This window comes from Bos grunniens, chromosome 28 (assembly GCF_055505025.1).
Source record: "Bos grunniens cultivar Pamir isolate PY7600 chromosome 28, Bosgru_T2T1.0, whole genome shotgun sequence".
Classification (NCBI taxonomy): domain Eukaryota; kingdom Metazoa; phylum Chordata; class Mammalia; order Artiodactyla; family Bovidae; genus Bos; species Bos grunniens.
In genome coordinates, this window is record NC_141192.1 from 4,000,002 (window position 1) to 4,012,120 (window position 12,119).

Sequence of the window (12,119 nt, forward strand, 5' to 3'; positions counted from 1 at the left end):
TACGAAAAGGAGAACATTAAGGCTGTATATTGTCACCCTGCTTATTTAACTTCTATGCAGAGTACATCAGGAGAAACGCTGGGCTGGAGGAAGCACAAGCTGGAATCAAGATTGCTGGGAGAAATATCAATAACCTCAGATATGCAGATGACACCACCCTTATGGCAGAAAGTGAAGAGGAACTAAACAGCCTCTTGATGAAAGTGAAAGTGGAGAGTGAAAAAGTTGGCTTAAAACTCAACATTCAGAAAATGAAGATCATGGCATCCAGTCCCATCATTTCATGGGAAATAGATGGGGAAATGGTGGAAACCATGGCTGACTTTACTTTTCTGGGCTCCAAAATCACTGCAGATGGTGATTGCAGCCATGAAATTAAAAGACACTTGCTCCTTGGAAGGAAAGTTATGACCAACCTAGACAGCATATTCAAAAGCAGAGACATTACTTTGCCAACAAAGGTCCGTCTAGTTAAGGCTATGGTTTTTCCAGTGGTCATGTATGGATGTGAGAGTTGAACTATAAAGAAAGCTGAGCGCCAAAGAATTGATGCTTTTGAACTGTGGTGTTGGAGAAGACTATTGAGAATCCCTTGGACTGCAAGGAGATCCAACCAGTCCATCCTAAAGGAAATCAGTCTTGAGTGTTCATAGAAAGGACTGATGTTGAAGCTGAAACTCCAATACTTTGGCCACCTCATGGGAAGAGTTGACTCATTGGAAAAGACTCTGATGCTGGGAGGGATTCGGGGCAGGAGGAGAAGGGGACGACAGAGGATGAGATGGCTGGATGGCATCACTGACTCCATGGACGTGAGTCTGAGTGAACTCCGGGAGTTGGTGATGGACAGAGAGGCCTGGCATGCTGCAATTCATGGGATGGCAAAGAGTCGGACATGCCTGAGCGACTGAACTGAACTGAACTGAATTTCTTTGATATGAACAGAGCACGGGGAAGGGGGCAAGGAGGGAAAAGGAGTGATGTTACAAAGCATATTGGAGCAGATAAGAGGCTGAGAGAGCCGTGCGGACGTGGGCGGGGCCCTTCTGTGCACATCCCATGTGCGTGCCTGTGTGAGGGAGAGACAGAGAGAGAGAGACAGAGGGAGACTTGGAGTGGGGCTGGGAGTATAGGGATGGAGCAAGAGGGTCCCACGTCTCCACAGGCCTCAGAACCCTTCACTAAGTTATAGGAACCTCTGGGCTTCAGGAAATAACCCCAAAGCAAAAGAGTTGGAATGGGAATAGAGAAACTGGCAGGCACCCCCTTCCTGGCTCCTCACTGGCTTCATTTGTGTACTTCTTCTCCAGCCCTGACCTGCGGATATCCTTCATCACCTACTCCACACAGGGCCGCATCGTCATGAAGCTCACCTCAGACAGGCAAGTGCTGTTTTAATCCCCCAAGGCAGCCATGGTGGGAGGGTCACAGGAAAAACCAGGGAACTGAGGGTTCCCTGAGACATCATAAGGAGCCATAAGGTGCAGACTAGGCCATCCTGGACTGTCAGTGTCCACTCTGACCCCCAGCCCTGGCTCCCTCCCACTGACCTCTGGCTGGGCTGGCATTGGTAGATCCCATGCTGCTAGATATCTCCACCTCCTCCAAGCCCAGCCCTCCACCTGTCCTATCCACCCAGCCCTCTTCTCGTTTCTTAGAACTGGCTCACTGTGAGGACTCCTGGGACCTGGAGGAGCAGATGCGGGCCCTTTGTGAACACTGGCCTGTGCTGGCTCCTGCTCCGTGTGTCAGTCTCTGCTCTGGGCCATGGGGGAAGAACCAGGCGGCAGGGATGGGCGGGATGAAGTGCTAGGGCTTCCATGGATTCACCCCTTGGTGGCTGAGACAAGGGAACCCATGAGTGTGGTTCTGAAGACCAGGCTGGGCTGGGGTCAGGAGGGCAGCATGACACAGCAGCATCCTGCTGCTGCTGCTGCTAAGTCGCTTCAGTCGTGTCCAACTCTGTACGACCCCATAGATGGCAGCTCACCAGGCTCCCCCGCCCCTGGGATTCTCCAGGCAAGAACACTGGGGTGGGTTGCCATTTCCTTCTCCAATGCATAAAAGTGAAAAGTGAAAGTGAAGTCACTCAGTCGTGTCCGACTCTTAGCGACCCCATGGACTGGAGCCTACCAGGTCCCTCTGTCCATGGGATTTTCCAGGCAAGAGTACTGGAGTGGGGTGCCATTGCCTTCTCCACGTGCCCAAAGGCCAGAGGTGGAAGATAGGGAGCTCATGAGCATCCAGGAGCTCAAGATGCTCATGATGCAAACGACTGAAACCCAGAGAGTGTGGGGGTGCCAGTGCATGGAGACAGCACTCCCCAGGCCTGGCTCCCAGGAGAAGCAGGGACTGGGGCTGCCTGTTCAGTGAGCTGGGGAAGGTGTGGTTTTGTGTGTCCCTGTGGTCTGCATTATGGAGAGAGAGACCTGAGTGAGTGTGAGGTGCAAGCAGAAAGTGAGCGGGAGTTGTCAGGCAGGCGGAAGAGAGAGAGACGGGGCCTCTGATAGAGGAGCTGCCCACTGGGGAGAGGAGGACCGCTGACTCCTTTAGGCAGAAGACTCAGAGTCTGAACCAAGCGACCTGTGGGGGCGACTCCTAAGGGGCTCCCAGTCCTCTCTGGAGAGTGGAGGTGAGGCTGTCTTTCTCAAGGGAAAGTGTCAGAAGAGGAGTGGGGATGAGGGGACGGGAAAAGGGTGATGGAGTTTTAAGAAGTTAAGGGCTTCGTGGGGACATAAGCAGGCTAGTGTTCTCTTCATGCATGGAGCTGGGAGTCGAGACTGAGCAGGTGGCAGGGAGGGCAGTCTAAGAAAAAGGCTGGTGGATAAGAGTTCCAGCATATTTGCAGGTGTTGTCAGTGAAACAGAAATCCTCCCAAAAGTGACAGGAAGAGCGGGGTGGGGAGGGCCTGGTTTGGCCTCCAGTGGCCCTGGTCACAGGCCTCCTCTGTTCCCATGCTAGGTCAGGCAGGGCAGGACCAGGGGCTCTCAGATTTCAGCTCATGGCAGAATCACTTCTGCTTGAGGCAAGAGCCAGCTTTCAGGTGCCACGTTCTCTAAGACTTGCTGTGACAGGTCAGCCCATCACACAGGACAAGCCTGAACCTAAGCCCCACCCCCTGGCATGTCCCAGTCCCATCCCCTGTAACCTGCATTAACAAAAGCCAACAGAGATCCCTGTGGCAGCCTGGGGTCACTGCTCTTCAGCCCGCATGGACACTCCTCAGGCCTCTTCCCCATTTATGGTCTATTTCTTCAGGAGCACATGAAGCCCAGGAGCCCTAGACTCTAATGCAGCAGCTTGACTATTTCCCTTAGCATCGATCAAGTGAGGGAAGTGGCTTGGAGGGACCCAGTCCACACAGGGGACTGCAGCAGGGGAGGAGGGGACAGGGCAGGAGCACCAGCAAAGTGACTTCTCCAAACTCAGCCTTCCCTGTTGGAATGACCTCACTAGGGACCCCTTAGGTGCCAGCAGTACGGCCAGTCATGATGGGGGTGCCAGATCCGTAGGTGTCCCCCTCACCATGGATAGTCAAAGCTGGGTCCTTGCTGAGTCTCCGAGGTTTGAATGCCTGAGACAGCGATGAGCATGCTGAAAGGCAGCCATTCACGGGGCCAGCAAAACAGCAGCATCCACACTCACTGAGGAGGGGACAGAGAAGGGTTAGGGTTAGTCCTGCCAGCATCACAGACATGCGCAGAAGGGTCAGGACAGGACCACGTCTATCCTCTCTGGTCCAGGCAGGACTGGTGCAAGACAGCTGGGGCTGTTTTACAGCCATTAACTCTCGTTCCCCCTCTACCCTCTTTTCCGATATGTTTTTAGAACAAAAATACGTGATGGTCTTAAAAGACTTCAGGACATAGTGCCTACAGGAGCCACAAACATGCAGGAAGGACTGAAAGAGGTACAAGACAACTCTGAAAATTTATTCTGCTTTGTCAAGTTCTTAAGAGTATTATTGGTTCATCCGCCAACATTCTTTCAATTTGTTGCAGGCAAATAAACAGATTCAACAAGCTACCTCAGGAGGTAAGCTGCCACTGACGTCACTGTGCTCAGGGGGGACAGAGCCAGGCCCGGGCCTCAGTGAGGGCTGGTGCACACCCTCCTTGGCCAGCTACTAGCGCTGACTCTAGGAGCGAGCTCCTTGCCCTCTCTGTGCTGCAGGTTCCTCCTCCCCACAGTGAGGATGAAAAGCTCCCCCAGGGATGTTCCTGAGAACCACATGGGGTCATGCATTAAATTCCTGGTTCTTACTAGATATCAAGTGCTTGACCTACAGTTGGGTTGCATGAAAAAGAAGAGAAATTCCAGGGACAGTGAGCAGAGTTCAGTTTAGGGAGCAGAGGCCTTGGTGCCCCTGCCTGCCCACACTCTGTCCACCACAGCCCTGGCTCTGCCCCTTCAGCCTCTCCCCTGTGGTTGACTCTCATCCTGTGACTGTGTTTCCAACAGCGGGAAAGGCTGTGCTCAGCCCAGAACCACCGGCATGTAGACTGTAGGGCTGCGGCCTCATCAGGAAGGAAGCGCAGGCTGCTGGGAAGGCAGGGAGCTGGGCGGGGCCGCTGCCCAAGCCTAAGTCGGTCAGTCTGGCTGCTCCTCCCTGAGCTCAGCTGAGAGGCTTGTCCTTGCCAGGGAAGTAGCTGCAGTTGCCATTCAGGATAAAGGCTGTCCACCCGCCCCTAGTGAGGGTCACTAGGAAGCACTCTGAGCCAGGCTTAGGCTCCTCACCTGTCAAGTAAGTCCTAGGCTAAGTCCTCTGTCCCTCCAGGCACTCTGGTGGCAGTTCTGGGGTCAGGGTGGCCCCTCCCCAGGAGGAGGAGGCACAGGAGCAGAGCTGCAGGCCTGGCAGCCTGAGGCAGGTCACTTCAGGTTCCTTGCTCACCAGGCCATCCCTTGCTTCCTCTCTAGACAGGAATACTTCCAGCCTGATTATCACCCTGACTGCAGGGCCACTGCTACCAAGGACGTTACAGGACACAAAGAAGGAAGTGAGTGCTGTCCACCATTATCAGCTTTGTGCTCCATGTGTTTGGGTGTTTCCACTCAGAACTTCTTTTCTCTTAGGCTCAACAGGCTCGGGATATGGGGGCCAAGGTTTACTGCGTGGGTGTAAAGGACTATGAGAGAGATCAGGTAATTCAGAGCAGATAACCAAGTGCCACGTGTGAGCCCAGCTGGGGAAAGCTTTCAAAGGCAGCTGTCCCAGGGTCACCCAGACAATGGCCCTCGACCTCAGCCCAAATGTTTGGACAACAGGTAGTCAGATGAACAGCAAGTGTTGTGTAAACCTACACACCAGAGCTGCGGGTGGAGCTTCCACTCTCTGAGGGTGGGCTGCTGACAGATGCCAGGGTGTGGCTCTTGGAGTCCAACATGGCAGGAGGCAAGACTCTGTGTCTTGAGATGAGACTGCTGTGTTCTCAACTCCTGGCTGTGTGACAACCATCTCCTCTCTCTTGTAGTTGAATGATATTGTAGAAAGAAAGGACCAAATGTATGGGACAGAGGAATTCAATTCTGCAGAAACATTTGTTACGTCGGTGAGTGTGGGCTAAACATGAGAGGGGAGGTGAGCTGCCTTTTCCCCATGTCCCTGCTATCAGTCTCCCTGACCCTGCCACCCCTCTGTTCCAGCTCGTGAAAAATTCGTGTATGGAAGCCATGGCTGGGGACACACACTTTGTCTGTTCAGGAGGTAAGAGCCAAGTCACAGATCTAGATAGAAGTGCTTGTGTGTGTGTGTGTGTGATGCATTCAAGTGGTATGGGTGTTCTGATTGTGGCATATGTGTATTAGTGTGTTTCTGTACATGGCTTGATTGTGTGTGTGGTGTCTATGTGGTCTGAGTGGATTGTGTATGGTATGTGTGTGTGGTGTGCATGTGAGTATCGTGTGAGTGTGATGTGTATGTGTATATGACACGACTGTATAGAAATCTGTCCAGCATGGAAGTGTGCATTGATACACACACGTGTGACTGTGTGACACGTGTATGCCAGGTGTTCTGTGTGGATGTGTGGGATTACTTTTATCTCACAGATTGATTGAGAGGTTATTGACATATAGTTCTGTATGGTTTTGAAGTATACCACATAATGGTACAGACTTATATTGCAAAAAGGTGACCATAAATAAATTTAGTTTTTAAAATATAAAACCAAAAATTTATTTAAAAAATTAAATATACATTGACGCTTAAAACTCTCAACAATACTTATCACATGAATTCAAACTACCCATAAAAACATAATACATCAAGATTAATTAGGGCTCACACATGAAATGCAAGCCTGATTCAATATATAAAATATCAATGTGATTTTCCTCATCAGAAAAAATGGAGAAGAAAAACGTGATTATTTCAGTGGGTAAAGAATTGGACATAGCTCATGGTCAGTGTCATGCTAGTAACAGAGCCTAACAAAGGCATCCAGGGAAGCCATGTCTGCCCCGAGAGGGTCTCTCCACCAGTGTGGGAATGATCCTGTGCAGTTGTGTTTCTATCAGAAGCCCTCTCTCTGAATGAGCTGTGTGCATGCCAGTTTGTGCATCCATATCACTGGGATTTGTAGAGTTGAGGTGGGTGATAAGCACAAGCTCCCACTGGTGACAGCACCAAGCTGGATGCAGCTGGATACAGACGCAGGAAGCCGGTCCTGGCTGTGGCGCTCTGAACTGCAAGACCACAGTGCAGAAGGCTGTGGTCAGACAGAGCAGTGATCCTATCTGAGCTCTGCTGTTCATGGGTACAAAACCGGGACAAATTATTGAGTATCACCCAGCTCCAATCTCATCTCCAAGAAGTTGAAATAACACCCACCACCCACTATCAGATCTGCAGTGGGACATAGAAGCAATAGAGTGCACAGGATCTGGAAGCTGGTGGTTCTCACCAATAGGAGCTGGTACTAAGACTTCCATCACTGACCCCTGGTTCTTCCCCTACCTCTCTGCTGAGCTCAGGTTGGGGAGGGAAGTGGTTAAAGAACACCCAGGGTGAGAGCATCTCCAGCTGAGCCCTCAGTGGGTGGAAGCTGTCTGACCCCTCCTGTCTCTGACCCCGTGGCCTGTGCAAGGTGTGGGCGTGGAAGGAGACCCCACACACGTGCAGGGGCTTTCCTTGCACGTCCCAGCTTGCAAGCAGCCTGAGAGCTTCCATTCTCTGATCGTGTCCCCAGGACACACACGGGCTTGCAGACCTCAGGGGAGGATGCCTGTTGTCATTCATGCCCTGTGGTGGTCTAGCTGGGGTGACAGGTGCCTGCTGCACACCCTCTGCCAGTGGGGCCCAGCAGTGCTGCCTTAACCTTTACAACTGCTGCCATCTTTACAAAAGCTGCCACACAGCATGACTGTCACTGAGATAGAAAGCTCAAGGCAGGAACCTGGAGCCTAAATAAAGTAGAATCCGTCACTCTGAATAAGTCAGTGGGCTGGGTGTGAGGAAGCCTGGAGGGGTGAGCATGAGACATGTCACTTCTTCAGCCTCTCAGGCTCCCTCCAGGTCTAAGCAGAGGCCTCTGCTGGCCTCCCTGCCTCCAGGCCTGTGCTCCAGCTCATCCTCTGCACAAGGCATTAGGGGCTGAGAAGGCCACTTCCCTAACACACATAACTGTGGGGCTGAGGCCCCCAAGCTGGATAACCAGACCCTCCAAGGACCAGCCTCTGCTCTAAGTTCACCTGCTGCACAGGCTGGTAGGTAGGGGCCTGGGCTTTCTGGAAAACCTCGTTTAACTTTACAGGATCCAGACCACCCGGGTTTTGAGACTTCACTCTCAGAGCACCTTAATCCAAAGGCTTTCCTTGGCATCTGGCTCCCCTGGTTTCCCACAGCCCTTGATCTCTCCTCTCATTAGAGGCTTCTCACCCGGTATGAAGCATGACTTCTGCTTGGCTATGTCCACATCTTTATTTTTATCATTCAGTAAATTCTTTTGCTTCAGATTTTATTATGGATCATTTCAAACCCCCAGCAAAGTAGAAACAATTATTTAGTGGGCAATCCAATCTCTACCACCTGAATTTGCAATTAATATCTAACTGTATTCCCTTTCATATTAATCTGTCTAGCTCTCTTTCTATGTCCCTTTTTATCAGTCCATCTTATTTTTTGATGCATTTCAAAATAAATTACAATCATCAGACTACTACACCACATATCTTTAATTGGGAAACAATTTTATTAAGATTTCTCTTTTTGAAATGCAGCAGAACTAAGTGTATCATTTGATGAGTTGTGACAAATGCACACAGCAGCAAAGCCCACGAAGACTCAGAGCATTACATTTGCACCTAGAGTGTCCCCTCAGCTCCCTTCCCAGGCAATGCCTGCCCCCACCCCCCAGAGGCTGCTACTCCCTGATTTCTTCCTCTACAGTCTAATTTGCACTTTAGAACTCTCCCCAGTGACTCTCAAGGGATGAGCGTGGGCTCTGTTCTGGGGCATTGGGCACCATGGTTTGAGGATTCATCCCTCCTGTTTGTTTCTGGGTTTCCTCAGACCTTGACCCCGGGAAGGGGTGCTGGAGGCAGCACCTGGTTACTCTTTTTCCTGTATGTGAGCAGACAAGACTGGGTGTCCTCAAGAATACTCAAGGCCACAGTAGGAGCCAGTGCAGAGCAGGGCTTCCCTCTGGGGTCCAGCGTCCAGCTCTGCATCATGGCCAGAGACACTCTGGGTGGGGGCAGGCTCTGTGGGGCAGGAGGACCTGAGGCCTGAAGGATGGGCACACAGCGCCGATGGACACTCCTGCAGCCAGCCTGGGCAGAGGCTGCCCCTCCTCCAGGATAAGGTCCCCCCTTGTCCCATCCCACTGTCTCCAGAATTAACCACAAAGAATTCATCTTTTATGTGAAAGTGTTGGTGGCTCAGTTGTGTCCAACTCTTTGCAACCCCATGGATTGTACCCCACCAGGCTCCTCTGACCAAGGAATTGTCCAGGTAAGAATACTGGAGTAGGTAGCCATTCCCTTCTCCAGGGGCTCTTCCCAAGCCAGGGATCTAACACAGGTCTCCTGCATTACAAGGTCGATTCTTTACCAACTGAGCCACTAGGGAAGCCCTTTTGTATGTAAATTCCTACCTAACTATACTTTACAAGGATATTTTTACATTCATGGCATCTTGTAGTACATAGTGTTTTCCAACCTTCTACACAGTATTTCATTTTATGGATGGACCAGTTTATTTCATTACTCTCCCTTGGTCAGTATTCAGATTGTTCCTAATTGGTAGATACTAGAAGTTACACTCAGAGAAGGCGATGGCACCCCACTCCAGTACTCTTGCCTGGAGAATCCCATGGACAGAGGAGCCTGGTAGGCTGCAGTCCATGGGGTTGCTACGAGTCGGACACGACTAAGCGACTTCACTTTCACTTTTCACCTTCATGCATTGGGGAAGGCAATGGCACCCCACTCCAGTGTTCTTGCCTGGAAAATCCCAGGGACGGGGGAGCCTGGTTGGGCTGCCGTCTATGGGGTCACACAGAGTCAGACACGACTGAAGCGACTTAGCAGCAGCAGAAGTTATACTATAGGACCATCTTGGTAATTACCTCTCTGTGAGCTTGGAAAAGGACCAGAAGTTGACCTGCTGCCATAAGGGAAAGCCAGGTCACATTTGGTCCGTGTCAAGTTTCTCTCAAAGTGGCTGTGCCAAGTAGCATGTGGTGCTCCAAGACCTGCCCTCCCCAGGGCAGGTCACGTCCATCTGTGTACCCTAGTCCGTCTCAAGCAAGTCAGATGCCCTCTTCCTGGGCATCTGCTCATCTCCATCTCCTACTCATCTCCATCAGCCTTCTCAGGGAGAGGCCTGCCTTCCCAGCTCCTCTCATTGGAGCCCCCGGGTGGTCTGGTATATATATTTTCTTTCAGAGAGAAAGCTCTCCATTCCAGAAAGGATTGGTCTCCCTTCGAGAGCCAGTCAGTCCTTCTGCCACATGAGAGCTGGTGGGCAGTGGACTGCATGTGGAAATGCAGCAAATGCAGCCCTGGAAGCTGATCTTAGACCTCTTGTCACTTCATTTTCATCCTGTGGTTGATACTGTTGGAGGGATTGGGGTGCTGAGGTAGGGGTTTAGGAAACAAAAGGAGCAGCTTTCTTGATAAAGCAAAAGGCCTTTACCTTTAAGTCTCTTTTGCCGAAATACTAAAACCATCACCCTGTCTTCCACTTTGGAGACTTGCCAGAGTTCATAAGCCCTCCTTTGAAAGCCGCAGTGCCTGGGGCAGAGGGGCTCCACTGCGAAGGTGAAGCAGCACCCGAGCTGGGCTGGAGGCAGCAGGAGACCCAAGGAGGAAGGAAGGCGCCAGGCAGAGGGCAAAAGCCAGTGTGGCCTGTGCCCTGGGCTACCAGCCAGCCCTGAGCTCTGCTGCTGCCCTCCCTCGTCTTCCAATGGAGGAAGAGGCTGGGCTCAATCTTCACCATAAGGCTGGGACTGCTAGGTCCCTTATGAGGGTTTCTGCTTTAAAAAAGTCTGTCATAACATGTTAGCAGGCTAGTGTCAGCCAACTGGCCAAGAATCTATTTACTTCAAAAGAGAATTTGCAAACCCCACCTTGATATGATGGGGGCCGCAGGAACACCTAAAGCCGGAAAAATCAGGACTGCCAGGTCTAGGGCTGTGCTGGCATTTCTGAGGAATGCTTCCCAAGTTAACTGACCTTGGGTAAATCAAGAATATGCAACTGGAACTAGCCAAGCTGGGCCAGGCTGCAGGGGTGGAGGCTAAAGACCATGGACTTGCAGTAGGATGGCCTGCATTTACCCTGGCCAGCTCCCCAGGGGCAGGCCTATGACTTGCCCTCTCTGGATCCCCCGGTATTTGTTTCAGTTGCCAGGAAGCACCCCTGGGGACCCAGTAGTCTGGCGAGGGGCTATGGCCCAGAACTGCATATCAGTGTCTACCACCCTGGCTAAAGGAAATGCTTGGTGAATCTCTGTGGTGGGGGTAGGGCATTGTGTGAGGCAGGTGAAGGGGCAGGAAGAAGGAGGGGAAGAATAGTCACTGCAGACTTCAGAACCACAGCTAAGACAGGATTCCACCCTCCATGGGGAGTCTCCTGTGCAGGGTCCTTGCCTCATTGCATGCCTCACCCAGGTCCTGGTTTTGCTCCTGGGGTGTCTGGCCTGCCATAGACACAGAGAAACACAGGGAGGAACAGATTCTCAAGCGTCAGAAAGTCCCACAGGCACCGGGCTTGTGTGCCGAGCTCAGACGAGGGTCAGGACTGTCTTCAGCCTGTGTTGTCTTGGTTCCTCTGTGATTTTCAGTGGCAAGCACTGCCTATACCACTTAGGGAAGAGCGTGGCTTTTCCGGGTCTTGATTTACCCCTGTGGAGGGTATGAGACTGGGTGTCTTTTAGCTCTACTGTTCATTCGGGTTTGTAGCAGCACCCCAAGGTCTCAAAGCCCAGCCCAGTAGCCTCAGAGTGGACACTCAGTGAGGATCTTGCACAAGAGGTAACCAGAGTTTGGTTCAGACAGAGCTGCTTCCTCATAGAAGTCACTTGAGAGTTCAGTTTTGGGTGAAATTATGTCTGCTTCCTCATAGAAGTCACTTGGGAATTCAGTTTGGGGTAAAATTCTGTAACTGTGAGATCAGAGGGAAGACAGCACTGAGGCCCTTCTAACACAGACCTTTGGATGTTACTCTTGCAGTAGCCTATGAAGTGACATTTTTTGCATCTGGTCTAGATGAAAAAAGGAAGGATGAAATTGTTTGCAGATATCAGCTGGGCTCCGGCAAAGTCTTTGGTAAGTAAATCCCTTGATACCTCCAAGTAAGAAATATGCCACAACACACTGCATTCCCTTCACCCAACAAAGCCTTCGAAGTTCTTACTGGCCTCTCACTGTAGACACTTTAATGATAGCGGCAAAATTGACAAGTGGAGGGGGGACTTGGCTGGAAGCCTGGTTAACTCTCCCTTCATATGGAAATCTGAAAATAATCAATCCCTTAGCATCTTTTTTTTTTCTTTATTTTTTTTATTGAAGTATAATTGCTTTACAGAATTTTGTTGTTTTCTATCAAACCTCAACATGAATCGGCCATAGGTATACATATACCCCCTCCCTTTTGAAGCTCCCTCCCATCTCCCTCCC

At 51.2% G+C, this 12,119-nt stretch overlaps 1 protein-coding gene across 1 annotated transcript in view; it reads left to right on the top strand.

Moving 5' to 3' along the window:
* The window catches only part of LOC147342761 (anthrax toxin receptor-like), a 39,352-nt gene that overhangs the window by 3,443 nt on the left and 23,790 nt on the right, over positions 1-12,119 (top strand). The window contains exons 3-10 of the mRNA XM_086381341.1: positions 1,311-1,382; positions 3,829-3,910; positions 4,002-4,035; positions 4,918-4,997; positions 5,074-5,142; positions 5,472-5,549; positions 5,644-5,704; positions 11,673-11,768. Of these exons, the coding sequence (XP_086237467.1) occupies positions 1,311-1,382; positions 3,829-3,910; positions 4,002-4,035; positions 4,918-4,997; positions 5,074-5,142; positions 5,472-5,549; positions 5,644-5,704; positions 11,673-11,768 (572 nt within the window). The remainder of the gene's footprint in view (positions 1-1,310; positions 1,383-3,828; positions 3,911-4,001; positions 4,036-4,917; positions 4,998-5,073; positions 5,143-5,471; positions 5,550-5,643; positions 5,705-11,672; positions 11,769-12,119) is intronic.